This window comes from Peromyscus leucopus, chromosome 1 (genome assembly GCF_004664715.2).
Source record: "Peromyscus leucopus breed LL Stock chromosome 1, UCI_PerLeu_2.1, whole genome shotgun sequence".
Lineage (NCBI taxonomy): Eukaryota > Metazoa > Chordata > Mammalia > Rodentia > Cricetidae > Peromyscus > Peromyscus leucopus.
This window is the reverse complement of record NC_051063.1, coordinates 70082334-70096514: the sequence shown is the minus strand read 5'-3', so window position 1 is coordinate 70096514 and position 14181 is coordinate 70082334. Positions and strand designations below refer to the sequence as shown.

General features: G+C 45.8%; 1 protein-coding gene across 4 annotated transcripts in view; it reads right to left on the bottom strand.

Moving 5' to 3' along the window:
* C1H10orf90 (chromosome 1 C10orf90 homolog) overlaps positions 1 to 14181 on the bottom strand; it is a 230394-nt gene that overhangs the window by 196789 nt on the left and 19424 nt on the right. For 3 of the 4 annotated variants that reach the window (XM_028868928.2, XM_028868909.2, XM_028868920.2), the window contains one exon: positions 8571 to 8643. The exons of the other annotated variant lie outside the window; for it this stretch is intronic. In XM_028868928.2, the coding sequence (XP_028724761.1) occupies positions 8571 to 8643 (73 nt within the window). The remainder of the gene's footprint in view (positions 1 to 8570; positions 8644 to 14181) is intronic. 4 annotated transcript variants of the gene reach the window in all.

The window sequence follows — 14181 nt, the reverse complement described above, 5'->3', positions numbered from 1 at the left end:
CTCTCCTAACCTCTCAGTTTCTCCAAACAGCACAAACCGAATGCTTCAGAAAAGACGACAAAACTGGTAACACCCCACAAGCATGTGTACTGTTTTGGCCGGTGAGGATACTGACCTCCAGAAATGCTAGTTTAAAAACCAGTAATTATGATGACTCAGGATCAAAGCTACAGCAAGCCTTCTGACCATCAGGGTCTGAGGTCCTCGCATGTCTAAAAGCAAGGACATTATTCCTTGACCCAGACTCTAACTGGTGCACAGAGTCTACACCCTAAAATCTACTCCACCCTTACACTGTCTATCTTCCCTACTCCCACCCCTAAATACACACCAGGAAACAAATCTAGGCCTTTAATCACCCTCACAGATTACCTCCTAAATCTCATAAGAAGAACAAATCAAACCTAAGCATATAAGAAGCATCATGAAAAGCCACATTCAGAGTGGAGTGGGGAGCTGGACTCATGCCAACATGAGTAAGAAGGCTCTAGAAGAAACCATAGCTGCATATCATTAATGCAAAGCTTTTGGAGACTGGAAAAGAAAGAGAATTTTAAAAGCACAGACTTATCATGAATGATGGCTCTGTCCATCTTGCAGCTAAAATCCCAGAGCACATTTCCACCTCTACACCTGTTAGGGAAGCCCTCCACCCATAAAGAGGAAAATATTGTGTAATATGAGCTCTGGCTTGAGGCTCTGTGGTGCCCAGGAAAATACACAATAAAGTGACATGTGCTTCAGGAAATGGTATACAGATTCATAAGGAAGAGGGATATGACTGGTCAAATGGACTGCCCACGGTGATAAATTATATGGTCCATGGGGACTCCAGGTTAACTATGGGACATCTCCACATTAAAAACAAAACAAAACAAAAACAACAAGTCAATTCTTATTCAAATGGCACATTCTTTCCTTAGAGTGCTGTAATGGGCAGCTTGCAAAGCATGCCATTGGATGGCCTTGTTCTTTAGGGGCGAAGGCCCACTTGAGGCAAGGCTCACTGACCCCTTCAGCCCGAGCCCATCTGCTTTCATCTGTTTCCTACACTGGCTTCACATAAAGGCATGCTTTCAAAAAGACTTCATTTAAAAATAACACACGCTGCTTTAGGGAAAGTTAGCCCTCTGTGATCTGTGTTCACCCCAAATGGTTAAGGCAGTTTTCAAGAAACAGAAACATCACAGCAGAATCTTAAAATGCTATTTGGGAGCTTCCCTCTCTACACAGAAGTCAGAGACAGGGTGTCAAATACCAGTCAGAGGAACGTTCCAGAAGGTTTTTATAATCGTGTTTCCTTGTGTACCCAAGGTAGGCATATGACATAAGACCAAGGCTTTTTTAAAGACCCGTGGCACCTATAAATGGGAAGCCAGATCGTCCCCATCTCTTGCTCAAACAAGGGGATAGGGGTTGTCTCTGGACACGTGACGTCACTGGGTCATCAAATTTTGGCAGCTACAAAGGAGTATAGCCTCTTGTGCTACTTCCATGGGCAAGCTCTCTCTTGGCCAGACTTGGGGCTCCCTGCATAATCCATCTCTCCCACCATTTGCCATTGACACCATTCACCTGCACAGGTAGAGGGACTTGGACCTCACAAGAGCAAGGGTTGCAGGCAGAAGGGCACTTTCCTCCAAAGCAGCATGCTGGCATCAGTCCCCACGTGTAATACAAGTCAGGAGCGCCCTGGTGCACAGTAGAAGCACTGAGGGTTTGGTGTCATCTGAAGCTCACTTGACTGGTGACTTAACCCTCTCTGACAGCTGCCCAGTAAATGTTTCTTTACTAGCTGGATACTACTGTGACTGTTAGATTACACATCACAATGGGTTTCAAATGCATTCGATCCCATGTGTTGCTTTAAGTTAATGTTGCATTTATTCATAGTAGAAGAAATTCTCTCCTTAAATAGCCAACTGGGTAAGAAAAAAAAAATCCCACTTTAGTTCATAACCAAGTCCATTCTTTCTGCATCTTATTAACGTTTCACTCATACAAGCAGTTTCTACCCATCAGGGTCCATGTGAATTTGGAGGTTCACATGCTTCCTTGTGCAGGTTCACCCGGATAACACACAGTTCTGGAAAGGGTATGTAACTTCCAGTAATTACTTGTGGCATTTTTCTCTGACCAGTGTCAGGTGTCTTGTCAGGCTATCCCATAATGCCAGAGCATGAATTCCTTCTCACCTCTGACATGAAGAGGATATGGGTAAGACACCCCTTTATTAAACGCTATTCTGCATGACTCTTCTACACAATTCAATGGTAGTCACGAAACTAGCAACTATTACCCCTTCCGTTCTTAAAAATGTCGCAGCCGATGACCCTATGGACTAGTCACTTTTCTAGATGCTGTGACAAAATGGCTAACTGAATCCTAAAGAAGGAAGGATGTAATTTGGCTCATGATTTAAGAAAGGATGCAGTCCATCACGGCAGGGACAGTGATGGCAAGGGTGTGAGGCAACTGGTCACATTCCACCCACAATTAGGAAGTAGAGAAAAGGTAGGAAGTAAAGGCGGCACTATCAAATCTCAGACCTGTTCCCAATGACCCACTTCTTCCAGCAAGGCTTCCCCAGCTAAAGGTTCCACAACCTTCCCAGATAGCACCACCAGCTGGGAACCGAGTGTACGACAATAAGCCTGTGGGGGACACTTCACGTTCTAACCACGATATTCTAGAAGACGTGGAGTAGGCATTTTAGCAGGGACCTTCATGGTAAGAAGATAGGCTCTGCCCCTATAGGTTCAGATACTGTAGGTTCTGGGTGGGGCTTGGAGACCCTTATGTTGTGAGCTTTACTGATGATTTAGGTTCAGCTTTCCTGGGTAGGAACTACTCTGAGGCCAGAAGCAGCTCACCATGCAATTTTAAGAGATCTTGACTCTATGCTGAGTGGCACAGAGCTGCTACTCAATAGTGCCCTCAGGCTTCTCAGTGATGCTTCCCTGAAGAAACAGCCCAGAGAGCAGTCTGTCCCTCAGGACACTCCCTGATCAGAGGCACCTCCCTAACACATGGGTCAAGGCAGAACTTGTGTGCTTCAGGGAGAACATGAATTGAAATTACAGATAGAAAGCAGGCACACAGCTTGAACCTGTAATCCCACCACTTGGGAAACTGAGGCAGGGAGGCTACCACAAGTCCAGGGTCAGCTTGGGCTACACAGTTAAGTTCCAGACTATCCTGGGCTGTACAATGAGATCTTGTCTCAAGACAACAAAAAACTGTTTGCTGGTTGTTTGTTGTGTTGTGTTGTGTTGTGTTTTACAAAAGGAAAAGAAAGAACGAAATTGCAGAGAAAAGTTCCAGCCTTCTAAGAATGAAAGGCAGTGGTCCTCATGGACAAGCTGCCTCATGCCAGCTCTTGGTAAGGTAGTATGCCACATCCCTTCATCTTCCCAAAGCAGCAGGGAGCTTTGGTGAGTTCAAGAGAAAACACTGAAGCCTCTGACTGCAGCTCGGCCTGACACGAAGCTGGGGCTGGGAAGCAGAGGCGGGCTCTGCATAGTACAGGATTTTACCAATTATTCTTAAATTAGATTATGTACTAGGTGATAAAGGCCAAGACGAAGCTACAGAGAGAAACTCTCACAGGGCGGAGAGAACTGTTAACTGTACTATTTATAGAGGACTGTGATACAACAGAAAACCAAGGCTCAGGCAGCCGGTAGGTAGAATTCAGGAAGGGACACAGCCTCATGATTCTTCACGACACAGCAGATAGGGCTGTCACACAGCCCTGGGTGACAGGGATGTGTCCTTTCCAGTAAATGGCCTACCTCGGTGAGTACAATAAGCTCACATGTGTCTCCTCGGGCTGTCTGTGGGTAGCAGCAGCAGCAGATATTTCTTCTAAGGGGTCAGAAAAGCATGGACACCTCTCCCCACCAGAACAAGGTGGGCACTGCTCAGAGGAAGTGCCCAGCAGCCTTAAATCAGCCCCCATCCCCGTTGACAAAGCAGGCCAACACACAGTCAGGTGCCTCTTAACAAGTGTGTAACCTTGTTAAGAAACCTAAAAGCAGATGTTTTCCAAAAGCAGATGTTTTCCCTGCCAGACTCTGAACCACTATCACACAATCAGGTTCCCTCCCTGCTCATCTATGAGACTTGGGGTTCAATAAGATCCCCTCACATAGAAATGGCTCCAAGAAGCTGCCTGATATCAATCCTGCCATTTAATCTATTGAATAACTTCTACGCATCGGTAGATGTAGCAAGGAAGAAAGGGAGGTACCTTGTCCTCAGCTCCCATAGCACTGAAGGCAGGATGATCCGTGGACAAGATAAACCAGGAGATGCTGCCCCAAACTGTGGAAGAAAAATGAAACTCCCGGAGAAGCTGAACAGGGGCTGTGAGGCAGAGGAGCCCCTGCACAGAGAGAGAGATGGTTGTGTAAGAGGGGCCCCTGCACACACAGAGAGATGGTTGTGTAAGAGGGGCCACTGCACACACAGAGAGATGGTTGTGTAAGAGGGGCCCCTGCACACACACAGAGAGAGATGGTTGTGTAAGAGGGGCCCCTGCACACACACAGAGAGAGAGATGGTTGTGTAAGAGGGGCCCCTGCACACACACACACAGAGATGGTTGTGTAAGAGGGGCCCCTGTACACACAGAGAGAGATGGTTGTGTAAGAGGGCCCCCTGCACACAGAGAGAGAGAGATGGTTGTGTAAGAGGGGCCCTGCACACACAGAGAGATGGTGGTGTTTCCTCAGCCAACCTGTGCAAGAAAGTAACCTGAGCCAACAAGATGGCACCCAATTGGAGAAATCCAACTGATGGCCTCTCTTGTAGTTATGGAGAAATGGGACAGTACTCAAAGCAGAACCAAAGGTTTGTGTGTAGTGTGGATTACTGTTCCACTCATACCCAGGAGCCAAAACCATCATTGGAAAGATGGTGAGACTCTGTTCTTAGTAGAACTGGGCAGAGAAACCATTATTCTCCTTGTTTAAGGGAACTACTACAAAGACTTGATCCCTCTCATTCATCATAGACCCACCCTTTAAAAACTGCCAGTTGTAAAGGTCAGCCCTAATTGATCAGGAGGCAGGAAATTCATGCCACCTTCACCCTGCTTTCCTCCCTAAGCCACCAGAATCCGTAATGGCAAGTTCAGGCAACCTCTGTCTGTTCCCTTCACAGACATTGCTGCTAACCTGTTTCCCAGGTGTGCTCCAGCTAGGCTAACTGACTCCCCACCACCCCTTCCTGACACCTGCAGCCTTGCCTGCAGCCAGGCCACAGGGCGATGAGTGAGGGACAAAGGGACTCTTCTAGAACATGGAAAATTGGACTTTGGAAGGGACTTTCCACCGTCTTCTGATTTTAAAAGCAGATGTGAATTTGGGTAGAAATAGTCATCTTTCCCACATTCTTTCTCCCTTCGTATTCAGATCCTATTAATCATAGGAAACTGAAATGTTACTCAAGCCAGAAGATTCTCAAGGTCTTGCCAAGAAGGCAATTTAACCATAAGGCTCTCCGCCCTCACATGATGGAAATTCACATGAGTGAATGAGTAGTTACATGGTGCTAATGGGGATGCAGAAATGAAGATTCCCAAGCTGTATTACTTGAGTCTTCCTGACTGAGCACCAAGACCTTGCTAGCCTATGGTCCAGTACCCTGATCAAGCTCTTACAGCTTGATCCCCCTCATCGATGAGCTTTAGAGCAACCCCACAGAGACTAAAAATCTTATGCTCACCCATCTCAGGAATCCAAGAAATGAGGAAATGGCAGGACCTTCCATAAGGTGAAATCCAATTGATGACTAAGTCCCCCGTTGGCATGAGAGATGTCTCAACTAGAAAAGTATACTCAAGAATGCTGGTCTCTTCCTACCTACACATGTGGACTCCATGGTTCACAGCCCTACACACTTCCCAGCTCCCGTTTTCTCCTGTGTTCTTCTCAGCTGCTTTTCTGGTGCTTCCTCAGCCAACCTGTGCAAGAAAGTAACCTAAGCCAACAAGATGGCACCCCAAGTAGGTATGCTTGCCGCCAAGCCTGACAATCTGAGTTTGATCCCCAGAATGAGAATCAACTCTCATCAGTTATCCCTGACCTATTCACATGCCAACGAGATGGCACCCAGAGTAGGTATGCTTGCCACGAAGCCTGACAATCTGAGTTTGATTCCCAGAATGAGAATCAACTCTTACAAGTTATCCCTGACCTATTCACATGCACCAGCACAAGAATGCCCCTCCATACATAGACAGACAAATAAATTTTTAAAAAATTCTGTAACCCTACCTTAAACACTACACCAAGCTGCCCCCGTTTTCTAAACATCTAGAGCAGATGTCACATTGACTTCTGGCATGAAATATTCCAACCACAAATTCCACATATGTGACCTTTGAGCTTATTCTCAACTCTTGCCCCATCTCTCACCCATGCACCTAAACAACTTACCTCAGAACCCCTGCTTACAGCCTCCATCACAAAGGACATTCCTAAGAGATGAGAAATATGGAAGCCAGCTCATCATCCTTACTTAAACTTTACTCAACTTGTAAACTTTGAACCTGATTGCAAATCATATCCTGAAACATTTTTGTGACTTCAAAATCAGATGCCTAACTGCTGTAAAGCCACCTAAGGGTTATTCTTTCTAGAGAAAAACACACTCACTCCTGGGTGGCTGCTCTAATTTTCTTAATTAAACCCAACTTTGCTTCATACTGACTGTGGTGGTTTGTATGAGACATGCCCCCCCCCATAGGCTCATGTATTTGAAGACCTGGTCCAGCAGATGTTCTGTTTTGAGGACACTATGGAACCTTTAAGAGGTGGAGCCTCACTGAAGAAAGCTCGTTGCTGGGGGAGGGCTTTGAGAGTTCATAGCCCATCCCACTTCCGTTCACTCTCTCTGCTTCCTGTCTGTGGTTAAAGATGTGATATCTCAGTTTCCTACTCTGGCGGCCTAGGCCTTCTCCACCATCATAGACTCTAGCCCTCTGGAACCATAAACCAAAACAAATTATTTCTTATATAAGTCACTTTTGGTCACCTAGTGTTTTATCACAGAGACAAAAAGCAATTAACACACTGACTCATTGCAAAATTATTTTCAGTGATATCAGTCAAGATCCTGGCCCTATCTAAGCAGAGATCTCTAAGGTGAACTCCTCAGGCTGCACAGCCAGTATCTCAGGCTGTGTTCCCCCCTTCCACTGACACACCCAGAATGTCTTGGGCACATTTTCTGCAGCCTGGACCCTCAAACGCCCATCTGGAGCCATTACAGTCTTGCTCTCGAGCGGCATCCTCTATGGAAAGCCTAATTAGCTCCTCCAGAGATGAGCCATTTCTGAGATATAGTACCACAGGCACACACTTCAGCTACCCAGGGTGATTGCTCTCACCGCCACCATGGCTGTCCTGGCGACAATGCATCATCCTCTCAATGTCACCGAGCTCCCTGGAGCTGCTGATGGCCAGCTCTGCTTCCAGGGATGGCATTTGCTGTCCAGGCAGATTCATCCATCAACAGAGTCATGCTCTGACTCCGGGCAGCTTCTTGGCTACATTTTCATATGTTCCCAAACTAAATATCTGCCGTTATTACAGAACAAGCGGTAAAAGGACACTCTGGGGGCTTCCAGAGAGGATTAAGTATGAAGGCTTCTTTCTAATAACATTTTTGTCTTGGGTTGACTATGCTGATTAGGGAAGCCATTCGGGTACCTGATATCTTTTATACAGCCAGGCAGTAGCAGATACTGGAAAGAAAAGAGATATAGGGAGACAGATAGACAGATACGATATATAATGCACATACATATACATGCATACATTTCTACACAAACATATACCTACTTTGCATCTATAGCTATTCATGTGCCCTGCTTATGAATTAAGATTAAAATGAGGACTCAGAAACATAATTTGCAACATTAAAACATTCTTTTAAAATTTGTTTTTGCTTGTGTCTCTGAATTGAATATTTTATTAACCCAGTAGTCTTATTATTCAGGACCATCAGAACATTTGACCTAAATCCATATGATTTCTACCAGGAAGGCAGTAGGGATGAGCTCTTTTCACATAATTTATATTAACAAACTTCATAAACATTATGAACTGTAACCGTCTCACCTCCTGTTTTTACAATGTAGTGACTCCGAGTTTAAGCCTCATAAAAATGATTTATAGCCATACGGTTATCATTCCTACATTTAAGCCACACCCAGCACATTCTGAGAATGTTTCCCATTTGCCCTGTTGCTCAGTCCTGGTAGAATCTGAGTCTGCACTGGCCTGGCTCTGTACACTAAGCTGTGGTGCCCTGTGCTCACCATAGGTTCCAGAGATGCCACTTGGGGTGACCACTGCTTTGTTGGTTTCTCAGAGACTGCCAACCTGAAAGCCTAAAGGCTAGATCTTCCAATCAGCCACTTCGCTAGCACTTCATATTTGAAGAGAAAATGGGCTCCAAATAACATTTCATTATTAATAAGACAGAGGAAGGGAGAGGAGGGGAGAGGAGGGGAGAGGAGGGCAGGGGACGGGGGAGGATCTGAGAGGCTCAGTCTTTACCTGCTTTTGAAAGAGTTTCATTTCTTTCCCAGGCAGAGTCATCGTTGGGGGATGAGAAAAGTCGACTGTTCATCTGGAAAACAACAGAAACTTTTCCAGTTCTCTGGTTTTTTTCTGATCAATAGCACACATCCGAGTGCTGGGAAGTCGGCTCAGTGGGAAAAGCAGCTGCTGTGTAAGCCTGACAACCTGAGTCAGATCCCCACAATACATGTTCAGCTGAGCACGGGGTGAGAACATCTACCATCCCCAGGTGAGAACATCTACCATCCCCAGGACTTCTCTGGAAAGATGGAGGACAGAAAAATTCCAAGAACCCCAGGCCAGCAAGCTAAGCACACACAGCAGTGCACAACAAAGGGACCCTGTCCCAAGCAAGGTAGGAAGTGAGGACTGACCCCAAGGTTGTCCTCTGACCTCCATATGCACTGTGGCATATGCGTGCCTGTACACACACACACACACACACACACACACACACACACACACACACATATACATCACACACGGGGCAGGGTGAGAGAGTCAAGAGAGAGTATACATTATTTTTAAAACTAGAAACATCCCTGGGATCTGTCTGTTCTCCCAAGAAAGAACCAGAGAGTGTTATGAGCATATCTCCATCGAATTAGCACTGCTGATTAAGTAAAGCAATGGTTTCTGATTACTTCAAAATGTCCAAGAGGGAAGGAGGAGAGACAGAAGACCAGAAGAAGAAGAGAGAGGGAAGGAGGGAGGGAGGAAGGGGAAGGGAAGGGAAGGTGTTGAAATCAGCTAACATTGATTCCAGGTGGATTTTGTTAGTAGATCAAAAAACCACCTCCCAGTGTTGGGTGGATGCTAAACCTGAACATTCAATAAATATTGGTAAATCGACTAACTGAGCAATTAAATTTCAAGAATTAGCTTGTAAAGTCCAATGAAAATAAGATTAATGTCCATGAAAGAGTTCTATTGTCTGTAAGCACATTATCACACTGACTTTCCCCTTCAGAGGCAAATGTTTGAAATTCTGCTAGTCTTTATAAAAGCAGTCACCATGAGTGACACTGTTGGACCTGGTTATCAGAGTGAGGCTACAAAAGGTTTGTCCAACTTCATTTGACACGGCAAAAGGGTGTTCATGATCGGGAACCATGCACCAAGTTGCTCAAAAAAAAATCACACAGACTAAAATCTCATAATGGGGCTGGGACATGGCTCATGCATGAACTGAGACATGCATCATCACCATTACTGCCATGATCATCGAGGCCACTGTCATCATTTCCATCATGGCTGCCACCATGATCACTGAATGTTAGTGTTTGACCAGCAGACTCTGGCAATACTCACAAATCCACTATGCTCCTCTCTGTTCTAGTCTCATACTTAGTGTGGACATGTCACAGGAAATACAGGATAACGTGTGAAATAATTTCAGGAAGGGGAAAAAGTTGCCCTGAGTGTGGTGTTGGAAAACAATTTAAATGCCAAGTTCAACAGCAGTTGCAACCCAAACAGCCAGGAGGTAGAGGGATGAAGCAGGGACCTGCCCAGTGTGAGCTTAGAGCTGGGCTGTGGTCTTTCGCAGCTGTTTTAAGGATACTGCTGTATACACTTTTGAGGGTACCTATCAAGTCACTGCAGCTGGGATGTGACATCACAGGTGTCACCTTCACTTATTTACTCTGATGTACATTCCATCAAGACCTCAGGGGCACTGTGAACTAACCAACACTTAAGTGTGACAGTTTGGATTGAGGATGGCTTCTGTCTGTTGGACCCCAGATATCGCAGCAGATGAGTCACTAAGAGATTAGGCCCCTCTGCAAACGCCCTGCTTCTCCAAAGCAGCTCTAGCCACTAAGGATCTAAGGATTCCCAGTGACAGGTGACTCTGGAACTCCTTTGGTCAGCCTGACCCGCTCACAATGTTTGGAAAGTTCTAGCTTTGGCTCTACTCTCAGTAGGTCTTTCACAGCCATCCCTTTATACAGAAGAACAGCCCCTTCACTGTGATGAAGGCAAAGTGTCAAGAGGACCCTGTGTGTCCGCCCCTGATAGTCTCAGTCCATCCCCAGGTCACACTCTGTGAGCTTCTCCATCCCCTTGACTGCACACGCTTATATCCACCACAGGGTCTTTTCCCGTACTTGGGAATTTGTTTAATGTGCTTTCCAGGCCTTCCTATGGAACTTATCTCATATGACCTGCCCTTATCAGTCTCTCCTGACATTACCTTCAAAACCAGGTCAGGATCATGCTCTGTATGCCCTCACCTACCCTTCTTTACCTTCAGAACACATGCCTTCCTTTCTAAATACAATGGAAAGCATGGGGCTACACCTGTCTGTTTCTCAACTGTAGTGCCTGTGAGAATAAAATACATCGTACCCTGCTTGCCAACAAATTCCTAGCTCTAAATATATGGCTGGACACATTAGATCCCTCAATTAGAACTGGTTGGGGGGAGGTAAAGGAATGAATGAGTGTGTGAATAAACCAAAACAGAGCCTCCCTTCCCAGGAGCGTGGTGCACAGTACTCCAGGATCCATTGGCTTGACTCCATAGGGACCTCCCCCATCAGGATGTCCAGCCACACCTTCCTCAACATCCCCATCTGCCCCTGTCTCTTAAATGAACAACGCCCCCCCCCACCTCCCAGACGTTCTCCTCCCTGACTTTCTACTCTCCACAAACCAACGTGAGGGTGCCATCCACTCCCGTGATCCCCACTCACTCTTCAGTTTGTCAGTATTCATTGAGACTGTGGCCCACATCCCAGAGTTCCTCTTGTTCTGCTCTCCAGTGGCCCATGCTGCCAACTCTCCTGGATGGCTCCTACCAGCTGCTCCTATTGGCTACCCTTCCTAAGCATCTCACCATCCCATAACCATGTCTCCCATAGCCTTGATGAAAACTTATGCAGCATCCTACTCCCTCTCTCCTCCATCACCTGTGACATTTCCATAAAGCAATCCTAGCTCTTTGTCTCCCCAGCTTTCAGGGTTTTTTTTTTTCCCCAATAGATTAAAAACCTAGTAAAGGCCATTCATTTTCATGAGCTTTTTCTGAATAGAGTAGTTCATAATATCAAAATGTCAGAAGTATCTGAATTAGCCAACATCAGAGAACAGCTTTGTAGGTCACAGCACATGTGTACAATGAAACCCAGACATCTGCCACCATTATGACATTGCCTGTGATCCTGGCTACATCTACCTCATCTGTCTATTACAGTTTGTCACGAGTGATCTCAAATGCTAAGATAATCTGAATGCATCTTATTAAAGGACAGGTTTTTGTTTTGTTTTGTTTTGTTTTTGTTTTTGTTTTTACCAAACTTACATTTTTTTTAACAAACTTAGCCCTGCATAGAGATAAGATCTGAACTTCATGGTAGTCATCACCTGTGAGTTGCCCCTGATGGCTGCTTTTGTTACAGACAACACTCCTCAGCTCTGTTTTAACTCTGTAAGATACACAGTGTATGGATCGGTGTGTGCTCCATTTCCTCCCCATGAAAAGTAACCCCTAATAGGTCAGTTCTTTGTTCACAACCACACTGCAAAATCCACAACAGCCCCAGGTCCATAGATTATCCCCCAAATACAAACAGAACAATGGATGGATGGGTGGATGAACAGATGAGTGGTGAGAGCAGAAACGCTTGTGATCCACCATAAACACAACAGGAAGCACTGAATGGGTTCACTATGGTGGCTACACAAGTAAAAGCCCTCGCTCGTGAAAATATCATTCCAAACAGTGAAAAAATATACAAAATTAATATAATTCCTTTGGTTCCTCAGAAATGTCCTGTGCTTCCTACTGGAGATGGCACCCAAATAGGTCTTCAGAGAGTCAGGGAGTGTGGACCTCCTAATCACCAAGCCAGAAGCAGCCCCAGCCTAGTTCACACCCTCTCCCTGCACCTCTGCACTCAAGGACTCCAGCTCACCTTTCTGTGGCTAGAGTGCAGTGTCTACAAGCGTGTGATATGTGTGCACATGCACTTGCCTAACAGCCTTGGAGATGATTCCTGAGCCTGGAAAACATCAAATCAGCAAACCAGACACTGAACCTCACACCCCAGGAGAGAAGAGAGTAGGGGAAAACAGTGGGGAATTTCCAGTCTAGATGCAAGCCATCAGGCTATGCCCAGTTCCTTAATGCCGCCTCTCCAGACGCCTGTGCCTTAGGTACTTTTCTTTTTTTCTTTTTTCTTTCTTTTTTTTTTTTTTGGTTTTTTGAGACAGGGTTTCTCTATGTAGCTTTGCGCCTTTCCTGGAACTCACTCGGCAGCCCAGGCTAGCCTGGAACTCACAGAGATCCGCCTGCCTCTGCCTCCCAAGTGCTGGGATTAAAGGCGTGTGCCACCACCGCCCAGCCAGGTACTTTTCTTATTGCTGTGACAACATGCCCAGCAGTCAACTAAAGGGAAGGGAGGACTTATTTGGGCTCAGAGTTCAAGGGGATACAGTCCATCATGCTGAGGAGGTCAGGGCAGCAGGTGCATAAGGCAGCTGATCACATTACATCTGCAGTCAGGAAGCAGACAGGGACGATACTGGTCCTCTGCTCACTTTCCTTGATTCCTTTACCAGGATCCCCAGCCCAAGAGATGGTGCCATCCACATCCAGGGTGGGTCTCCTCTACTCTCTTAAGTTCTTCTGGAAACACCCATTTATAGACACATCTATGGGCTGGCTACAGTGATTCTAAATCCAGTCAAGTTGCCGATGGTGATTAGTCATCAGAGCAAAGGAAAGAATATCCCAAGTCTACTTGTAGCCCAAGGAACCTAAGACCAAGAGGTTTAGGGCCGGGTCTTATCTTTAGGATAATGACAGAAGTTGTTAGGAGTCCAAAGAAATGACCATCTCTTTCCAACACAAAAAAAATACCTTTTCCTGGGAATACATAAAGTTCCACTAGGGGGCAGGAAGTACATGGGGTGGTGTGGTTGGGTTGCCTTGGACCACTGTTTAGTGAGGGCTCTATTAGAACAGCACACACTCTCCTCCGCCAGTCAGATGCATGATTGATCTTTGCCAGTGGTACATATTTGTTTTCAATCTTCTGAACTCTTTTCAGCAACAGTAATTAATGTCAGACAGTGTATTTTCTGGTTAATGCAACCCCGCACCTATAATAGCTCAAATCTGCGCTTTCTCTCTCGACCATGCCTCCCTCTCCATGCTCCGTCTCTTCATGTTTACTTCTGGTTTAACTTTTTCTAATCTAAAATAAATCAGCATGAAAAGCATTAGATTTCTTCATTTAGATTCTCAATTGACTTATTACCGAAGATAATTCCCCTTATCTGATTGCAAATGGAGGATTGTTCCCTTGTTAGGATCTGAAGGAAGATGGCATGGTTCAGTCTCTCCTTGCTTTTCCTGCATTCTCCTTTGTGAAAGTGGAAGCTGGTGGGGTTCTGGTTTGAGAATGCATCAAATCAGGGTGTAATCTCTATCACCCCTTCTCTTGGAGGCACATGAAGGGCATCTGTCTTTTCCCTGGCTGTTTCATGAGAAGTGGTCTGCAGAGAATACCCTGTTCTTCATCTTCCCACCAGGGCAGTGTCAGCTGCCTTCTGCGGGTAGAAATGACAGCAGCCAAGA